Source organism: Heterodontus francisci, chromosome 1 (assembly GCF_036365525.1).
Source record: "Heterodontus francisci isolate sHetFra1 chromosome 1, sHetFra1.hap1, whole genome shotgun sequence".
NCBI lineage: Eukaryota > Metazoa > Chordata > Chondrichthyes > Heterodontiformes > Heterodontidae > Heterodontus > Heterodontus francisci.
Window position 1 is genome coordinate 19,917,562 of NC_090371.1, and position 21,898 is coordinate 19,939,459.

At 44.7% G+C, this 21,898-nt stretch overlaps 1 protein-coding gene across 12 annotated transcripts in view; it reads right to left on the reverse strand.

The window, feature by feature from the left end:
- The window catches only part of LOC137374610 (transcription factor COE3-like), a 517,803-nt gene that overhangs the window by 48,669 nt on the left and 447,236 nt on the right, over positions 1–21,898 (reverse strand). For all 12 annotated transcript variants that reach the window (XM_068041551.1, XM_068041855.1, XM_068041689.1 and 9 more), the window contains one exon: positions 4,004–4,092. In XM_068041551.1, the coding sequence (XP_067897652.1) occupies positions 4,004–4,092 (89 nt within the window). The remainder of the gene's footprint in view (positions 1–4,003; positions 4,093–21,898) is intronic.

A 21,898-nucleotide genomic window follows, 5' to 3' on the forward strand; every position in this document is an offset into this window, starting at 1 on the left:
AGTGGGTGGAGGGTGGTCAGGAGTTAGTTGGGACTAATTGGATAGCTCTTTCTGAGAGTTGACACAGGCACAATGGGACAAATGGTCTCTGTATGATTCCATGAAGTCAAAATGCTCTTCCAGGATAGCCAGCACTCTCCAAGGAGTCCGAACATAACAGTCTACATGATTCTTGATGTTTCTCCACAGTAGAAGTGAAAAGGCGCTTGGACCTCGCTAGGAAAGACCCGGAGACCTCCGACTGGTTGCTTCTGTCAGGTAGCTCTTCAACAATTATAATGTTGGCTTTTGTAGATGATGATCATGAACACTGGGGACAATAATGATGCCTATTGTGGCACAATCCTACTGTAGATCTGGTAATAATGTGGCAACACAATACAAGAACACAAGAAATATGAGCAGGAGTAGACCATATGGCCCATCTAGCCTGCTCCGCCATTCAAAACGATCATGGCTGATATTAGGATTCAACTCCACTTTCCCACCCACTCGCCATATCCCTTGATTCCCTGAGAGACCAAAAATCTATCGCAGCCTTAAATGTATTTAACGATGGAGCAACCACACCCCTCTGGGGTAGAGAATTCCAAAGATTCACAACCCTTTGAGTGAAGTAATTTCTCCTCATCTCAGTCCTAAATGATCGGCCCCTTATCCTGAGACTGTGCCCATGTTTTAGATTCCCCGACCAGCGGAAATAATCTCTCAGTGTCTACCCTATCCAGCCCCTTTAGAATCTTAGATGTTTCAATATGGCAATTAATTCAGTCAAGGACCAGATAGCTCAACTCTGGAGGATTTCTGCAGGGACTCCTTTCATTCCAATGTACTACAATTAACAATGTACCCTTTCACTTCAATGTACCATCATTTATCCCAATGCACCATCATTCACTCCAATGTGCCCTTTTACAGCAACATAAATACCGTGGCTACAAGAACAGGCCAGAGTCTAGGAATTCTGCAGTAACTCAGCTCCTGACTCCCCAAAGCCATCCACAATCTACAAGGCACAAGTCAGGAGTGTAATGGAATACTCTCCACTTGCCTGGATGAATGCAGCTCCAACTATACTCAAGAAGCTCGACACCATCCAGGACAAAGCAGCCTGCTTGATTGGCACCCAATCTTCAACATTCACTCCCTCCACCACTGACACACAGTGGCAGCAGTGTGTACCATCCACAAGATGCACTGCAGCAACTTGCCAAGCCTCCTTCAACACCTTCCAAACCTGCAACCTCTTCACCTAGAAGGACAAGGGCAGCAGACGCATGGGAACACCACCACCTGCAAGTTCCCCTCCAAATCACACACCATCCTGACTTGGAACTATATCGCCATCCCTTCACTGTTGGTGGGTCAAAATCCTGGAGCTCCCTTCCTAACAGCACTGTGGGTGTACCAACACTTCATGGACTGCAGCGGTTTAGGAAGGCAGCTCACCACCACCTTCTCAACGACAATTAAGGATGGGCAACAAATGCTGGCCTAGCCAGCGACACTCACATCCCATGAACAAAGAAAAAAAATTACCCCTTTAACCCAATGTACCATCATTTGCCCCAATGTACCATCAGTCACCCCAATGTACCAACACCTATCTCAGTGCACCCCATCACCCCAAGGTACCCTTCATTCCAATGCAACATCACACACCCCAATGTATGAATTAACCCTAAATGATACCTGTAATTGTGCTGTTTCATTCACTCAAATGTACCATCATTCATCCCAATATACTATCATTTGTCACAATTTACCATCATTTACTCTAATGTACTTATGAACATACAAACATATGAATTAGGAGCAGGAGTAGGCCACTCAGCCCTTCGAGCCTGCTCCGCCATTCAATAAGATCATGGCTGATCTGATTGTAACCTCAACTCCACATTCTCGCTTACCCCCAATAACCTTTCACCCCTTGTTTATCAAGAATCTGTCTACATCTGCCTTAAAAATATTTAAAGCCTCTGCTTCCACCGCATTTTGACGAAAAGAGTTCCAAAGACTCACGAATCTCTGAGAGAAAAAAATTCTCCTCATCTCTGTCTTAAATGGGCGACCCCTTATTTTTTAACAGAGGCCCCTAGTCCTAGATTTTCCCACAAGACGAAACACCTTTTCCACATCCACCCTGTCAAGACCCCTCAGAATCTTATATGCTTCAATCAAGTCACCTCTTACTCTTCTAAACTCCAGCAGATAGAAGCCTAGCCTGTACAACCTTTCCTCATAAGCCAACCCACCCATTACAGATATTAGTCTAGTAAACCTTCTCTGAACTGCTACCTATGCATTTGCGTCCTTCCTTAAATAAGGAGACCTATACTGTACACAGTTTTGCAGATGTGGTCTCACCAATGCCCTGTATAACTGAAGCATACCCTCCCTACTTTTGTATTCAATTCCCCTCGCAATAAATGATAACATTCTATTAGCTTTCCTAATTACTTGCTGAACCTGCATTCTAACCTTTTGCGATTCTTGCATTAGGACACCCAGATCCCTCAGCATCTCAGAGTTCTGCAATCTCTCACTCATTTAGATAATATGCTTCATTTTTTATTCTTCCAGCCAAAATGGACAAGTTCACACTTTCCCACATTATATTCCATTTCCCAGATTTCTGGCCACTCACTTAACCTATCTATATCCCTTTGTAGACTCCTTATGTCCTCTTCACAACTTACTTTCCTACGTATCTTTGTGTAATCAGCAAATTTAACAACCAGACCTTCAGTCCCTTCACCTAAGTCATTTATATAAATTGTAAAAAGTTGAAGCCCCAGCACGGATCCCTGTAGCACACCACAATCAGAAATGACCCATTTATGCTTACTTTCTGTTTCCTGTTAGCTGACCAAACTTTTGTCCATGCCAAAATGTTACCCTCTGCACCATGAGCTTTTATTTTCCGCAATAACCTTTGATATGGCACCTTATCAAATGCCTTCTGGAAATCTAAGTAGAGTACATCCTTTATGTTACTTATTTATTTAGAGATACAGCACTGAAACAGGCCCTTCGGCCCACTGAGTCTGTGCCGACCATCAACCACCCATTTATACTAATCCTACATTAATCCCATATTCCTACCACATCCCACCTTCCCTCAATTCCCCTACCACCTACCTATACTAGGGGCAATTTATAATGGCCAATTTACCTATCAACCTGCAAGTCTTTGGCTGTGGGAGGAAACCGGAGCACCCGGCGAAAACCCAAGCGGTCACAGGGAGAACTTGCAAACTCCGCACAGGCAGTACCCAGAATCGAACCTGGGTCGCTGGAGCTGTGAGGCTGTGGTGCTAACCACTGCGCCACTAACACCAATAAATTGGTTAAACATGATTTCCCTTTAACAGAACCATATTGAGTCTGCCTTATTACCTTGAATTTTTCTGAATGCCCTGCTATAACATCTTTAATAATAGCTTCTAACATTTTCCAGATGTTAAGCTAACAGGCCTGTAGTTTCCTGCTTTCTGGGGCCTTGTCAGCCCACAGCTGCACCAATTTGTTCAGTACCACTTCCCTGGTGATTGCAATTTTGTTTAGTTCCTTACTCCATTCCATTTCCTGATTTATGCTATTTCTGGGATGTTACTTGTATCCTGTATGGTGAAGATCGATGCAAAATACCTGTTCAATTCATCTGCCATCTTCTTATTTTCCCTTATTAATTCCCCAGACTCACTTTCTATAGGACCAACGCTCACCCCAATGTACTATCACGCACTTCGATGGACACCTTCACCCCAATGTACCATCACCTACCTCAGTGTACCCCACCACCCCAAAGCACCCCTTCACCCCAGATATCACCATCACTCACACCAATGTATGAATTTACACTGAATGATTCCTGTAATTGTGTTGTCTCAGTGACTGATGACCTTTCTAAGATCTTATGATTGTTGTGCTGCCCTGTTAACCTCACTGTGTGCAATGTCTTTCTTTAGTGAATGAAAGATTGTATATATAAAAATCTGACCTTGGGTAATCGCTCAGGGTCCCCAGGGTGCCGCGGGATCACTTTTTGTAGCCGCTGAAATCCATAGTCAATGGTAGGTTCATTCAACGCTGTAGAATTAGAGGCAAACAAGAAGAAATTAGTCAATGACTAATGGAAGATAGTGGAGAGATAAAGGGTACAGTCATAAAGGCCAAGACACTGAGCCTTGGCAGGACATTCTGCAGTAAGGGTGGGAAACCACAGCTAACCCAATGCTGACTTTGGCCGAGGGCAAGACTAGACTGCAAACCATAAGCTAGGATGCTCAGGCCAATTGTAATAGTCTTATCACTGCCCCCAGCTGATGTCAGCAAAACATAGATTGTACATTGGATGTTCCTGGCTGATCAGTTCCACACTGGAGATTGCAATTACCAATGAAGCCATAAGGGGAATATCATTCCAATACCATCACAAGCTCAATGTCGAACCCTAATAGCCCGAGGAAGCTGTGGAAGGGCCATCAGATCTGGGCTTCTGATTGTCAGTTTGGTTTAGCTAGTAGGGCTCTCCTCTCTGAGTCAGAGGTTATTATAGAATCATATCATCATACTGGCCAGAAGGCGGCCATTTGGCCCATCCTACCTGTGCTGGGTTTTGAAAGAGCTAGCTAATTAGACCTATTCCTCTCCACTCTTTTCCTCAGAGCACTGAAAATTCTTGCCTTTCAAGTATTTGTCCAATTCCCTTTCCATTAAAGGACCTGTATAAATGAAAGTTCTTGGGGTGCATTTGTAGGGCAGAAGAGAGGCTGCAAGAACAAAAAAGGGGATAGCACATTCAGACCAGAGATGATGAACTGAGTGTAGTCCTACTGACAAAATAAGAGAAGGAAGAAAGGCTGCGATGGACGCAAAGGTCAGAATCTTGAAGGGAGATTCACCTGTCAAGGCAGTCCTTTTCTTGTATGCTAAGAAGAAATTATGCCAGTCAGAAAATCCTCAAGGGGAAATAATCAGAGGAAGTTCCAACTCCCAAGTGACCCAATGATTGTCCCAGAATGCCAGGATTTGAAAATTAATGTTGAGGCCACTGGTGCAAGCATGGAGAAATCATAGGGAAAGTATAAAAAAAATTCTTCTTTTTCATTTTCTTTGAACACTTTTGCTTAATACTTACAAGAATATTGGAGGTGAGAAAAAAATAGTTTGACAGTCAAGAATCACCCAATTGTTTTATGAAGAGTCTGTTCATAGTTCATTGGCTGTGGGAAGATGGTGCGCACTGTGACGACAGACATGTCAGACCAGCAATGGACCAGCAAGCAGCACCATGGGATGGGGGCGGTTGGAGGCAGGAGATCATTTTTTAAAATTCTTTTATGGGATGTGGGCATCGTTGAATAGGCCAGGATTTGATACCCATCCCTAATTGCCCTTGAGAAGATGGTGGTTTGCTGCCTTCTTGAACCGCAGCAGTCCACCTGGTGCAGGTACACCCATAGTGATGTTAGGGATGGAGTTCCATGATTTTGACCCCATGACAGTGAAAGTGTGTGGCTTGGAGGGGAACGTGCAGGTGGTGATGTTCCCATGTGATGAAACCTCCAAGAATACATCCAACCAAAGTTGGCAACTCAGAGAACTATTTTCACTGTGTGAAGAAACCACAGCACCAGGAGAAGGTTCTAGTCAGAAGAGCATTGAGAGGAAACAATCAGAGAGGATTGCATGTGTTATATTATGCAGATGATAAATGTGTGGACAGCGGGGGAGAGAGGGGAAGAGGACAGCATTGGGCTGGACTCCAATAGTCTGATAGCCTGCCAACATTTGCTGTGCAGGCTCCCTCAGGCAAATGGGCTCTCTGGGCGAGGTGCAGAAAGTGGGGATAACTGAATCCATGCAACTGAATCCCAGGACAAATCAAGAAAGTCAGGAAAGGAGGAGTGAAAACAGGAAGAAAAAATAACTCACAAAGCAAAGGCTCTCTGAATAACACACTTATTGCAATGGTTTGAGAGCAGTGGCCCTTCCTCGCTGGGCCCTATCTGTAGGAAGAGGTGATAAGAACTGAATCCCAGGGAGGACCAAGCAATAAACGGTCCCTGCACACTCAACAAACAATGATCAAGGTGCTTATTGGTGCAAAGGAGCTCTTGTAGATTTTTCTATGCTTCGGTTGTCTGCATGCAGGATTTTTACAGTCCTTCCCGCACTGTTATGAAATAACATTTTCTAGATGGATCTGAGCAATCAAAATGTTAACTTATTTGGTTCAAAAAGACAAATAGAACTTTACTGCTTTTCTTGATAAAGTTTAGCTTGATGGTTATAATTGGATTTTTGTACCTCGGTGTTCCCATCTGGGCTTGTTCTGTATTTCTTGTTGGCTAAGTTGCTTCTCTCTCTTACTGCCAGTAGAAAGACATTAATGATCTGAGGTCTTGTTCTAATATAATTTCATTTAGTTTGTGATCCAAGATCGAGACTTGACCAGCTGTGATGACACCATTATCATCTATTGCCAGTTGGTGTGAGTTAGCTGATTTTATTTCCAGCTCTCCCTCTCTCTCTCTCTCTTGTTTAAGTTGTTACAGTCCTTCTTTATCTTCAGAGACTTGATGACAAAAACTAGGCTGACACTCCCAGTGCAGTACAGAGGGAGAGCGCACTGTTGGAGACACTGCCTTTCAGATGAGAATGTAAGAAATAGGAGCAGGGGTAGACCATATGACCCCTCAAGCCATTGAATAAGATTGTGGCTGATCTTTTACCTCAACGTCACCTCCCAACACTATCCCCATATCTCTCAATTCCTCTCGTGCCCAAAAATCTATCAATCTCAGTCTTGAATACACTCAATGTCTGAGTATCCATAACCCTCTGGAGTCGAGAATTCTAGAGATTTGCAACCCTTTGAATGAAGAAATTTTCACTTAGTCCTAAATGGCCGACCCCTTATCCTGAGACATTTAACCGAGGTCCTGTCTTCCCTCTCAGGTGCACATAAAAGATCCTGTGGTATTATTTTCGAAGAAGAGGGGGGGAGTTCTCCCTCAATCAACAACATGGTCATTATCTCATTTATGTTTGTGGGTCTTTACTGTGTGCGATAATTGGCTCCCACGTTTCCGACAATGCAACATTGAAAGTACTTCAAAGATATTTAATTGGCTGTAAAATGCTTTGTGACATCCTGAGGCCATGAAAGGTGCTATATAAATGCAAGTCTTTTTCTCACACCGTGCACTGTGCTCAGCCTCAATCGGTCAGAGGAGTGAAGGGACACAGAGAGAAAAGAGGTGGCATAGAAACACTATGGGATGGAAACTACAGTCTTATTGTACACAAATTGACAAACAGACTCTGGCAAAATTCCTTTGATTGCTATTTTAATTAAGTCATTAACCCGTTAGATTGACATTGAATTAATGTCTTTGTTAATGGTGATTAGAAAGATTTTCCAAACTCATTAAGAGGAGTGCACAGAGTAATTTTGAACCCTTCAAGTATTGAATAGAACTCAACGAAGAAGCACAATTCAGAAAGAAGGAACAAAGAGGACTTGATAACAAAACTGGCCATTCACAATGTGTGCCAGATCTTGCTGTTCATAAACACCAGTGGTAGAATTGAAAAAAATATTTTGAGAAACAGCTGAAATTAGTTTTTTTTCTTGTGGAAAACAACATATGAAAGCATGAACTCCTCAAATTTTCTGACGTAGCTTTGAAGCAAAAATTTGAATGAGTCTGCCTCCAAACAGAGGTTTCTGGGGTCAAGCCAATTTGCACTTAGCAAGGTTATATAAACAACAATATGATAAAGATCAGATAATCAGTGGTTTTGGCTGATGGGTAAACGTTGGCCAGGACACTGGGGAGCACTCCTTATTTCTTCAAAATAGCACTGTACAACCTTTTACCTCAACCTGAGGGCAGAAGGTCTTCAGTTTAACCACTGACTTGAAAGACAGCACCCACGACAGTGCAGCACTCCCATAGTAATGTACTCAGTGTGTCAACCTAGATTTCATAGAATCATAGCAATTCAGCTAATCCCATTCCCCTGCCTTTTCCTTGTAGCCTGCAATGTTTTTCTCTTCAGATACAGAAGTCTATGTACACTACATCAACTGTATTACCCTCATCTACCCTCTCTGTTACTTCATCGAAAAACTCAATCAAATTAGTTAAACATGATCTGCCCTTGACAAATCCATTCTGGATTTCCTTCATTCATCCACATTTGTCCAAGTGACTTTTAATTTTGTTCCGGATTATCGTTTCTAAAAGCTTTCCCATCTCCGAGGTTAAACTGACTGGCCTGTGGTTGGTGAGTTTATCCTTACAAGGGTGTAACATTTGCAAGATTGCAAGATTTGTTGTTCAAGCCCATGGATTGGATTCAAACCCACAACCTTGACTCAGAAGCAAGAGGGTTGCTGAAGGAGCCATGGCTGATGCCGAACTGAACGTCAAAGTAGGCTCGAGGGGCCGAATGGCTTCTGGTGTTCCTATGTTACTAGGGGTGCTAACCTGTTAATCTTAAACCTCCATTAAAACATCAGAGGTATGATTTGATTCAAGTGCCATAAACACAGATGATATGAGGTGACAGATGGCATGGAGCCAGCTACCCAGGGCTCCAGTAGGCCACTCTCCTTTCCAAACAAGGAATGCAACACCTCCTAACTAAACATCATCCATTTTCCCCCTTGTGCCTGCACAGTAGAAACAATTTTCATCTTTATATAATGCAAATTCGAAATCTGTAAAAAAAAATGCTCCCATAATCATGCCATTAATCACAAAAAGGCTGTCAGATTTGACTTTGGGGACAATTTGTCAAGCAAGTTGCTCACTCCAGTTTGTCAAGTACAGATCTTGTACTCGCTAAAATGATTGACACTCCAAATATAAGCAAGTCGAATAGCTTGTTTGCACTAATATGCATAACTCGCCGTTCCATGAATAACAATCAGATGCTCTCCCCCCGCGTGCACACACACCTTTACAAAGATCGGAGCTCAGTCAGCGAACTGCAGATAGACTTTATTACTCAAATTACAATATTTGCTTTCCATTGAAACACCCTTTGCGGTGGATTTACTTCCAAGAGCTCTGTGATAAATCAAATTGATTTAAGACAGATTGTTTGCACTGAGAAAAGGGTGTTAAAGCTCAGGATTGTTACTTCTATTGCAACACACTTGATTACATCCAAATGGCTGATTTATTTATCTCTCACCTATTTAAATATTTACGCTGATTCTTTTCTCTCCCTACTCTCTTTGCTTTGCACTCTCTATCTGTCTCGGTCCATTTTTCATCGTTGCCCATCTCCCTCTGTTTATCTCTGCCTCGCTTTGTTTTTCGTTATCCTTTATCTGTCTACGTATGTCTGACTATTGCAACAACATCTTGCATTTAGATAGCAGCGTTATTATAGTAAAGAAAGGCGCTTCACAGTAGTGTTATCAGACAAAATCTAACATCAAGCCACATAAGGAGATATTAGGACAAGTGATCAAATGCTTGGTCAAAGAAGTAGGTTTTAAGGAGATTCTTAAACAAGGAGAGAGAGGCAGAGAGGCGGAAAGGTTTAAGAGGGGAATTCCAGAGCTTAGGGCATAGATGGCTGAAGTCATGGCCACCGATGGTGGGGCAAAGGAAATCCGGGATGCAAAAGAGATCAGAATTGAAGGGACACAGTATTCTTGGTGGTTTGCAGGGTTGAAGGAGATAGGGAGGGGTGAGGGGATTTGAACACAAGGATGAGAATTTTAAAATTGAGACATTGGTAGATGGGATCCATTGTACATTAGCGAGCACAAGGGTGATGGATGAGTGAGATTTGATGCAAGTCAGGATATGGCAGCAGAGTTTTGGATGAACTGAAATTTACAGAGGGAGGAAGATGGGAGGTCAATCAGGAGAGCACTGGAACAGTCAAGTCTGCAGGTAACAAAGACATAGATGAGGGTTTCAGAAGCAGATGAGAAAGGACGGAGATGGACAATATCATGGAGGTGGAAGTAGGTGTTTTTGGTGATCAGGTGGATATGGGGTTGGAAGCTATATCTCTTTATTTCTCTGTCACTCAGTCTTTGCTACATTGTTTTGTGCGCCCCTTGCAATTTGTTTCTTTCTAGGGACATTTGTAGCTCTGCCTTGATCAGTGAGAACGAGCAAAGCAGCAGTTACAAGGGAGATTCCATTCCTGATGATCGACAGGCCATGGGGTTTAGACCACGGACCAGACTTACTTATTGAGGCCTTTTGGCCCATGTGGGACCATGATGAAATTTTAACTTGTTCCTGGGTGAGTCGCCAACTGGCAAGTGAGCCTATTGGACAGCCAGAGAGGCCTGTTAGGGTCAGTTAAATAAAAATTCCCACAGCGAGGCAGGAGAACCAGGCTGGGCCCCACAATTAAAGTTTGGCTCGCATAGGAACATTAGGAGCAGAAGGGTTCATAGGAACAGAGGAAGGCATTCCATCTCGTCCAATCAATTAGATCATGGCTGATCTGCACCACAATTCCATTTACACATTTTGGTTAATCTCAGTTTTGAAATTTTCAGTTAATCTCCAACCCCAATAGCTTCTTGGGAAAGAGAGTTCCAGATTTCCACTACCCTTTTTGTGAAAAAATGCTTGCTGACATCGAATGGCCTCGCTGTAATTTTAAGGTTATTCTAGTTCTTGTTCTAGACTTCGCCACCACATAAAAATAGTTTCTCTTTATCTACCTAGCAACTCCTTTAATCATCTAAAACACCTTAATTAGACACCCTTTAATCAGCAAATCGTAGAGATTTATGGCATAGCTGCCTGCTCTTATAATCTATGCCTCAGCTAATAAAGTATTCCTAATGCCTTCTTGACCACCTTATCCATCTGTCCTGCTATCTCAGGGTTCTGTGGACATACACTCCAACATCTCTCTGTTCCTCTACACTTCTCAGTATCCTACTATCTATTCTGTATTCCCTTGCCTTGTTTGCCCTCCCAAATGCATTACTTCACACTTCCCTGGATTGAATTCCATTTGCCATTTTTCTGCCCACCTAACCAGTCCATTGATACCTTCCTGCACCTCACCATCACAGCCAATTTTCATATCATCTGCAAACTTCTGAATCACACCCCTTCATTTAAGTCTAAATCATTGATATAGATCACAAAAAGCAAGGGACCTGGTACTGAGCCCTGTGGAATCCCACTGGATACAGCCTTCCAGTCACAGAAACATCCACCAATCACAACCCTTTGCTTCCTGACACTGAGCCAATTTTAGATCCAATCTGTCACTTTCCGTTCGATTCCAGGAGCTTCTAACTTTCTGACCAGTCTGCTATATGGGACTTTGCGAAAAGCCATGCTAGAATCCATGTAGACTACATGTGCTACACTCCTTGTTATCTCCTCAAAAAAATTTAATCGAGTTAGTCAGGCATGACCTTCCCTTAACAAGTCCATGCTGACTGTCCTGTACTAATCCGTGCCTTTTGAAATGGCAATTTATACTATCTCTCAGAAGTTTTGAGGTTCAGCAGACTGGCCTGTAATATTCAGTCTATACCTTTCTTCCTTTTTAAACAATAGTACAACTGTAGCAGTCCTCTAGTTCTCTGGCACCTCCAGACAGGATTGGAAAATGATGGTCAGAGCCTCCTTTATTTCCTCCCTTGCTTCTCTTAGCAGCCATATATTTCACATGGGCCTAGCGATTTATCTACTTTCAAAACTGCCATACCACTTAATATTTCTCTATTAATCTTTAATACCTGAGAGAATACAAGCATTATCCATGCAATCTTCCTTCATAATTTAACTCTTTTAGTCTGAGTATCATTCTCTACCCCTCCCCATACCCTCTCTCCTTCCAGAGCAGAGAGAGACTCGCAACGCCCACCAACTTCATCCACCCCCCCAACCCCCTCTCCACCAATGCCCCCGACTTACCTTACAGACAGCCTTCTCCTGATGTTGCCTTTCAAACTTCATGCCATCTGATTTCCATCCAACCCTGACGGTCAGCTGCTGGTTTCCATCCGGAACCTACCCAAGTCACTGACCTGAGGTCAGGAATTTAAAATCCGCCAGGCCTCCGATTCACACTCTTGCACGGGATTAACATTCACTCCCACTCCCATCGATCTCTCTTTGTTTTTCTCTTTCCCTTTTCTATTTGCCTGACTCTTGTCTTGTTCTTACTCTGTCCTTCTCATCTCTGTCCCTATGTGTCACTCTCTAATTGTGTCACTCTTTAAGTCTCCACAGTTCTCACGGTGTCCCAAAGTGGTTCACAGCCAATGAATCACTTTAGAAGTGTAGACACTGTAGGCAAAATGCTCTGAGCAGTTAATCTGTGTTAGCAATTTTGGTTGAGGTTTGAATGTCGACCCTGGACACCAGGAGAACTCCTTAACCTTCTTTATGTCCACATGAACAGTCAGGAAAGGCATCGATCTGCTGTCTCCTTTTAAAAGACAATGTCACCAACAGTGCAATCCTCCCTCAATACTGCACTAAAGTGGCAGCCTAGAGTCCTGAAGTAGGGCTTTAACCCATGGCCTTTTAACAGGAGTGCTACTAACTCAGCCAAACTACTCCATGATTAACTGTCTCTTTGAAACCAACACAGTTGGGTCATGATGCCAATCTGCAGTACTGAGGCCAGGTAAGCACATTAGTTTACATCGGCCGTGGCTTAGTGGGTAGCTCTGCATCAGAAGGTTGTGAGTTCAAGTCACACTCCAGAAGCTCGAGCACAAAAATCTAGGCCGACACTGCAGTGCAGTACTGAGGGATTGCTACATTGTCAGAGACGCCATCTTCTGTATGAGGTGTTAAACCGAGGCCCCCAACTTCCCTCTCAGTGAAAGACCCCTTGGAACTATTTTGTAATACATTTATATAGCACCTTACCAACTCAAAATGCCTGAAAAGTACTTCAGATAATCAATAATGTTTGAAGCTCAGTGACTTATTGTCGGTGTAGGTTGAGGCAGGAGCTTCAATCTCCATTTAAGTGGGCAAACAGGAGCTTGGTTCAACATCTTTCTCTACCTCCAAAAGAAGGTTCACCAGACACTTTCTGTTTGACATGAAGGGACAAAACCCCTTTAAATAAATGGCTTCAAAAAGGAAGGGATAGAGATGAATACCATCACCATCCAGTGACACACAAACCTATGGGGACCTTCCAGAACAGTGCTGGGACCCAGAGATTTCATTCAGCTTGCTGTTAATTTATTTCTCTGTATAGTCTTTGAAATTGAATATTGCAAAACTCAACTGCATTATCTCCTTTGTGTAATCGTCTGCTCAGCGGCTCGTGAAAGGGCCCAGAGAAAATCAATACCAATTACCTCAGAGTGCTATGACGCTGATTCCTCCAATTGCAGCATATGTTTGTGTAGAATCAAGCAATCCATCTTCATATCAGCTAAGTAATGCACTTAGGGTTAAAGGTCAGCTGAGCTTCTCTCCTCCTCCTCCTCCCACTTTATAATTACTGTGCTATGAAACAGGAAAGTGTTTATTGATTGGTTTGAATGTACTGGAATCCACCAATCAGGAATGTGATGGGATGGGGGTGGAGGTCAGAGGAGATGGAATTATGTCATCGTAAGGTGCTAATGTCAGGCAATTGACAGTGCACTTTATCATTCTGGCTGACAGTTTAAGACTAGAGCAGGAGAATCCACATCTTGCAGTGTAATCCGCCCTTATTTCACTTCCAGTCAAGCAATACCTTGATTTTAAAATTGTCATCCTTGTTTACGAATCCTTCAATGGACTAGTCCTTCCCTATCTCTGTAACCTCCTCCAGCCCCACAAATGTCCCAAGATATCTGCGTTCCTCCAATTCCAGCTTATTGTGCATCCCTGATTTTAATCACTCCACCATTGCCGGCTGTGCTTTCAGTTGCCTCAGCCCTAGGCTCTGGAATTCACTCCCTAAACCTCTCCGCCTACCTCTTTCTCTCGCCTCCCTTAAGATGTTTCATCAAACCAACCTCTTTGACCAAGCTTTTGGTCATCTGATGAATTTTTTTTTTTAAGGAGTCGGGGCCATTTCTGGTTCCCGACTCCACGAGGGACTGCAGGGTGGCCTCTGGCATGATCTTCCAGGAGGTGGCCACAATTGGCTGCCTCTGCGCCCGCTATCCAATCAAGGACAGCAGACGGGTTCCTGCGGCCGCAGGCCCAATCAGAGGTCCTGCAGCTGGGGACTTCCAACAGCCCCATCGGGAGAGGTGGCCGCTTACTCAGGCAGAAAGGAGAGGGCAAGGGACGCGTTAACACTATTCCAGAAATAACAGGGCCTGAAGCTGATAGGGCTATTGGAGTGGAGGGGAAACCTCTCCGGAGGTCTCGTTTCAGCTGTGGCTGTGGCCTTTCATCCATGTGGCCTGTGATTGGGGGCATGGAGATGCCGGCTCTGATGGGTCTCAGTCTGCCACCTGTAGGCTGCCTCCACAGAGCTGCTGGGCTCCACAATCAGCGGGAGTCCGCTCAGACCCCAGCGGGGTCCTCCTCATTCCTCTCAATAGCCCCTTAATTTCTCATAATTGGCTACCTGCTGCTGCCGGGTGCATAGCCACTGTCGATGTTCATGCACTTCTGATGAGAATGCTGGGAGGCGGGACACATTGCATCGGTGACCTGACGCCCTTATCTCTGATCTTGCTCCCTATCCCACCTTTGAAGCCGCCTTCATGGGAACAGAAAGATTCCGCCCAATATCTCCTATGGTGATTCGTGTCAAATTACGATTGATAACTCTCCTGTGAAGAGCCTTGGGATGTTTAACTACAGTCAGAGTCATTATGGCATAGAATGAGGCCACTCAGCCCATTGAGTCCATGCCAGCTCTCTGTAGAGCAGTAGTCAGTCCCACTCCCCCACTCTACCCCATGGTCCTGCAAATTTATTTACTTTAAGAGCCCATCCAATTTCCTTTTGAAATCATTGATTGTCTCCGCTTCCACCACTCTCATACGCAGCGAGTTCCTGATCATTAACATTCGCGGCATTAAAGAAGTTCTTCCTCACACACCCAGCCCCTGTATCTCTTGCCCAAAACCTTAAATCTGTGTCTCCTAGTCCTTGTACCATCAACTAATGGGAACAGCTTTTCTTTGTCTACCTATCTAAACCTGTCATAATCTTGGGCCCCGCTATTAAATCTCCCCTCAATCTCCTTTGCTCCAAGGAGAACAACCCCAGCTTCTCCAAACTAACCTTGCAGCTCATATCCCTCATCCCTGGAACCATTCTGGTAAATCGCCTCTGCATCCCCTCAAGGTCCCACACATCCTTCCTGAAGTGTAATGACCAAAACTGGACGCAATACTCTAGTTGTGGCCTAGCCAGAGCTTTATAAAGATTCAGCATAACCTCCCTGCTATACTAGGTTCAGCATACAGTTCCTACTTTCCTACATTATTTAGAGTGCTATAAAAATAAAAGTTATTGTTGAGAAAAGCAATGCAGCATGTGCCACCTAGGGGGCAGCATTCTGGAGAGATGGGCTTTGGGGAGGTGGGGAGGAGCTGTGTCGGGGGATTGGAGCCTGGGAAGGGCACAGAAGGGTAGAAATGGGGAGCGCGTAGGTTGAAGGTTCAAGTCCCACTCCGACTCCAGAAACATTAGCACATGATCCAAGCTGACTCTCGCTGAGGGACTGCTGCACTGCCAGAGATGCCATCTTTTGGATGAGGCATTGAACCGAAGCCCTGTCTGCCCTCTCAGGTGGATGTGAAAGATTCCATGGACTATATCAAAGAAGAGGGGAGTTCTCCCTAATGTCATAAATAATATTTACCCCTCAGCCAATGTCACTAAAACAGATGATCTGGTCGTTACCTCACTGCTGGTTGTGGGAGCTTGCTGTGCTCATATCAGCTGCCGTGTTTCCTACATTACAACAGTGACTGCTTTTCAAAAGTACTTCATTGGCCATAAAGCACTTTGATCCTGAGGTCATGAAAGGCGCTATATAAATGCAAGTCTTCCTGTTCGATTGGCTGTTCTCTTTTACTCGTGGCAGCTGCAGTGGATTATGGGTCGAGGAAGGGGGGAAACATGGGGCGCCCATTTCTCGATACTAACTCTTCGGATGTCTGCACGCTGATCTGGGCCATTCAAGAGTGGAAAGGTGATGAGCTCACTCACAAAGCTTCTAAAATAGCAGAGAAGGTGGAGGTAAAAACAGTTCAACAAAGCTCACCTGTCTGGCTCGGCCATTTAGGGATGAGGAGAAATTTCTTCACTTAAAGTATTGTGAATCTTTGGAATTCTCTACCCCAGAGGGTTGTGGATGCTCAGTCATTGACTCTATTAGAATAGAGGTCGTTAGTTTGTTGGGTACTAAGGGAATCAAGGTACATGCAGATACGGCGGGAAAGTGGGGCTGGATTTTGAGCTTGAGTCGGGGCTCCTGGTGCCGGGCCGAAAAGTCAGCCTTTTTGTGCCCCCCTGGAGCGATTCTCCAGTCTTTTAACTTCTAAGTTTCACGAGCCGGGATCCCTGACTCTTTAAAGACGGGGATCCCGCCTCCAAGAGTTGCCAGCCAATCAAAGGGCCGACAGCTCAGCAGTCGTAGTGGCCACTGCTGATACTGCAGAGGCCTCGAACCCAGGCCCAGCATTGGAACCCCAGACCTGAGGTAAGTGAGGCGGGATTGCCAGGACCAGTATGGAAGACCACAGCGAGGGAGTCTGGCGGGTGGTCATACAGTGCAGGGGGAGAGGGGGTCCAGGGGGATACAGTGGTTCCCAGTGGAGGTCTTCTGTGTGCCACAAATTTCCCAAGAAACGGACATCCCAAGCCCACAGGGAGGGCTCCTCATTTTACAAGGCGGGGCTGCCCCGCCACTGGTAAGATCCCGGCGGCAGTCGGAAGAGGACCTTAATTGGCGAATAGGCCATTTAAGGGCCTCAAGTGACCTATGGGCAGGAGGGTCATCGGCGGCGGCGTATCCTGCCTCCAGGAAGATTGCTTGGTGATGGGGAGGAGATGGGGCCCTCCACTCCCCTGCCACCTGTCACGATACTCAGTGCCCCCCTGCCTCCAACCCCGCCTCGGGGGGGCCACACAAAATCTTGGCCCTGGAGTTGATGTAGAAGATCAGCCATGATGTTGCTGAATGGTGAAGCAGATTTGAAAGGTCAAGTGGCCCACTCCTGCTACTATTTATTATATTCTTATGTCTAGTCTACCAGGAAACAGAATGGTAAAAGGGAAAGTAGAAAGAATTGTTGAAATAATTTATCAATTAACACAACTGGACCAGCCACATAAATACTGTGGCTACAAGAGCAGGTCAGAGGTTGGGAATTCTGTGGCAAGTAACTCACCTCCTGACTCCCCAAAGCCTGTCCACCATCTGCAAGGCACAAGTCAGGAGTGTGATGGAATACTCTCCACTTGCCCGGATAGGTGCAGCTCCAACAACACTCAAGAAGCTCAACACCACCCAGGACAAAGCAGTCTTTTTGATCGACAGCCTACCCACTTCCTCTATCATTGCCACATAGTGATGCAGTGTGTACCATCTACAAGATGAACTGCAGCCAAATTGCCAAATCTCCTTCGACAGCACCTTCTAAACTGCCAACCTCTATCACCTAGAAGGACAAAGGCAGCAGAAACACAGGAACACCACCAGCTGCAAGTTCTTCTCCAAGCCACACAGCATCCTGACTTGGAACTATATCGCTGGGTCAAAATGCTGGAACTCCCGACCTATCAGCAATGTGGGAGCAACTTCACGGAAAAAGGCCACCAATATTTTGTTTTCACACAAAGAATAGTGGGTATCTGGAATGAGCTGCCAGAGGAGGTGGTGGAGGCAGGAACAGTATCATCATTTAAGAGGCAGCTGGACAGGTACTTGAATGAGCAATGTATAGAGGGATATGGAAGTAATGCAGGCAGGTGGGATTAGTATAGTTAGGCATTATGGTCGGCATGGACTCGGTGGGCCGAAGGGCCTGATTCTATGCTGTACGACTCTATGACTAATAGGGATGGACAATAAATGGTGGCTTTGCAAGTAACTCTCATGTCCTAAAAGAAAAACTTAAGTGGTTACAGTAAAGTAACATACTTAGGAAAAAATACACTTTTGTTTTGTTGCAAAGACCAAATTATTCTTTAACCATTCTATACTATACCATATCCTGAGGTTTATTAAGTAATCCACTCTTAGGTTTCTTGCAATGGATCTTTGCACCCAGCTATATGTTTTTTTTTCATGGGATGTGGGCATCGCTGGCAAGGCCAGCATTTGTTGCCCATCCCTAATTGTCCTTGCTAGGCCATTTCAGAGGCCAGTTAAGAGTCAACCACATTGCTGTGAGTCTGGTGTCACATGAAGGCCAGACCAGGTAATGGCAGCAGAGTTCCTTCCCTAAAGGATGTGAACCAAATGGGTTTTTACAACAATTGATGATAGCTTCCTGGCACCATTACCAAGAGTAGCTTTCAATTCCAGATTTCTATTAGTTAATTAATTGAATTTATTAATTAATTCATCAATGACCTTCCTTCAATCATAAGGTCAGATGTGGGGATGTTCGCTGATGATTATACAAAGTTCAGCACCATTCGTGACTACTCAGATACTGAAGCAGTACGTGTAGAAATGCAGCAAGATCTGGACAATATCCAGGCGTGGGCTGATAAGTGGCAAGTAACATTCGCGCCACACAAGTGCCAGGCAATGACCGTCTCCAACAAGAGAGAATCTAACCAACTCTCCTTGACATTCAACGGCATTACCATCGCTGAATCCCCCACTATCAACATCCTAGGGGCTACCATTGACCAGAAACTGAACTGGAGTAGCCATATAAATACCGTGGCTACAAGAGTAGGTCAGAGGCGAGGAATCCTGCGGCGAGTAACTCACCTCCTGACTGCCCAAAGCCTGTCCACCATCTACAAGGCACAAGTCGGGAGTGTGATGGAATATTCTCCACTTGCCTGGATGGGTGCAGCTCCAACAACACTCAAGAAGCTCGACACCATCCAGGACAAAGCAGCCCGCTTGATTGGCACCCCATCTACAAACATTCACTCCGTCCACCGCCGATGCACAGTGGCAGCAGTGTGTACCATCTACAAGATGCACTGCAGCAATGCACCAAGGCTCCTTAGACAGCATCTTCAACCGGCGACCTCTACCAACTAGAAAGACAAGGGCAGCAAATGCATGGGAACACCACCACCTGCAAGTTCCCCTCCAAGTCATACACCATCCTGACTTGAAACTACATCGCCATTCCTTCACTGTCGCTGGGTCAAAATCCTAGAACTCCCTTCCTAACAGCACTGTGGGTGTACCTACCCCAAATGGACTGCAGCGGTTCAAGAAGGCAGCTCACCACCACCTTCTCAAGGGAAATTAGGGATGGGCAATAAATGCTGGCCTTGCCAGCGATGCCCACATCCCATGATTGAGTAACAAAAAATTAAATTCCATCAGCTGCCATGTAGGTAGGCACCCAAGACAGCAACGTAAGTTGAATCAGTGTCGGATTTTATTTTTGCGATCATATCATGTAAACATGGCATGATCTGCCTGATCCCTCCTCCCACCCAAAGATTACACAGAAAATATTACACAGAAATAGGCCAGAAGGCATTTGATAAGGTGCCACATGAAAGGTTATTGCGGAAAATAAAAGCTCATGGTGTAGGGGGTAACATATTGGCATGGATAGAAGATTGGCTAGCTAACAAGAAAAAAAAGTGGGCATAAATGGGTCATTTTCTGGTTGGTAAGATGTAATGAGTGGTGTGCCACAGGGATCAGTGCTGGGGCCTCAACTTTTTACAACTTATATTATAAAATGACTTGAATGAAGGGACTGAAGGTATGGTTGCTAAATTTGCTGATGACACAAAGATAGGTAGGAAAGTAAGTTGCGAAAAGGACATAAGCAGGCTACAAAGAGATATAGATAGGTTAAGTGAGTGGGCAAAGATCTGGCAAATGGAGTATAATGTGGGAAAACGTGAAATGGTCCATTTTAGCAGTAAGAATCAGAAAGAAGCATATTATCTAAATGAGTGAGAAATTGCAGAGCTCCGAGATACAGAGGGTGTCCTAGTGCATGAATCACAAAAGGTTAGTATGCAGGTACAGCAAGTAATTAGGAAAGCTGATAGAATGTTATTGTTTATCATGAGGGGAATTGAATACAAAAGTAGGGAGCTTCTGCTTCATTTATACAGGGCATTGGTGACACAGCATCTGGAGTACTGTGTACAGAGTTGGTCTCCTTATTTAAGGAAGGACGTAAATGTGTTGGAAGCAGTTCAGAGAAGATTTACTCGAATAATACCTGGAATGGACAAGATGTCTTATGAGGAAAGGGTGGACAGGCTAGGCTTGTATTGACTGGAGTTTAGAAGAGTTAGAGGCGACTTGATTGAAACATATAAGATCCTGAGGGATCTTGACAGGGTGGATGTGGAAAGGATGTTTCCCCTTGTGGGAGAATCTAGAACTAGGGGTCACTGTATAAAAATAGGGGTCACCCATTTAAGACAGAAATTAGGAGAATTTTTTTCTCTCAGAGGGTCGTGAGTCTTTGGAATTCCCTTCCTCAAAAGGCAGTGGAAACAGAGTCTTTGAATATTATAAGGCAGAGTTAGATAGATTCTTTGTAGGCAAGGGGGTGAAAGGTTATTGGAGGGTCAGCAGGAATGTGGAGTTGAGGTTACAATCAGATCAGCCATGATCTTATTGAATGGCGGAAAAGGCTCGAGGGGCCGAGTGGCCTACTCCTGCTCCTAATTCGTATGTTCGTATGTTCAGCCTAACTGGTCTGTATTGGTGTTTATTTTCTGTTGCAATGCAGGAAACACGGCAGTCAATTTACCCATAGTCAGGCCCGCCAAACAGCAATGTGATAATGAAAAGATAATCTTTTTTTTTAATGATGTTGTTTAGAGATAAGTATTGGCCAAGACACCAAGCTCCCCTGCTCTTCTTCGAATAGTGCCATAGGATTTATTGCATCCATCTGAGAGGGTAGATGGTTTAGCATCTCTGCTGAAACACGGAGCAACAGAAGTAGGCTGAATGCTGCATTTTTTTTTATTCATTCATAAGATTGGTCATTGCTGGCAACGCCAGAATTTACTGTCCATCCCTAATTGCCCTTGAAAGGCGGTGCTCAGCTGCCTTCTCGAACCGCTGCAGTCCATGTTGGGTAGGTACACCCATGTGCTGTTGGGAAGGGAGTTGCAGGATGTTGACCCAGTGACAGTGAAGGAACGGCGATATAGTTCCAAGTCAGGATGTTTTGTCTAGGTGGTACAGGTCGCGGGTTTGGAAGGTGCTGCTGAAGGAGGCGTGGTGATTTGCTGCAGTGTATCTTGTAGATGGTACACACTGCTGCCACTGTGCGTCGGTGGTGGTGGGAGTGAATGTTTAAGGCGTCGGATGGGGTGAAAAGAAAGAATGACTTGCATTTATATAGTGCTTTTCAAGACCACTGATGTCTCAAAGTGCTTTTTTTTTATTTAGAGATACAGCACTGAAACAGGCCCTTCGGCCCACCGAGTCTGTGCCGACCAACAACTACCAATTTATACTAACCCTACACTACCCCCATATTTTTCTACCACATTCCCACCATTCTCCTACCACCTACCTACACTAGGGGCAATTTATAATGGCCAATTTACCTAACAACCTGCAAGTCTTTTGGAGGTGGGAGGAAACCGGAGCACCCGGCGGAAACCCATGCAGACACATGGAGAACTTGCAAACTCCGCTTTATAGTTTAGTTTAGTTTAGTTTAGAGAGTTTAGTTTAGAGATACAGCACTGAAACAGGCCCTTCGGCCCACCGAGTCTGTGCCGACCATCAACCACCCATATATACTAATCCTGCACTA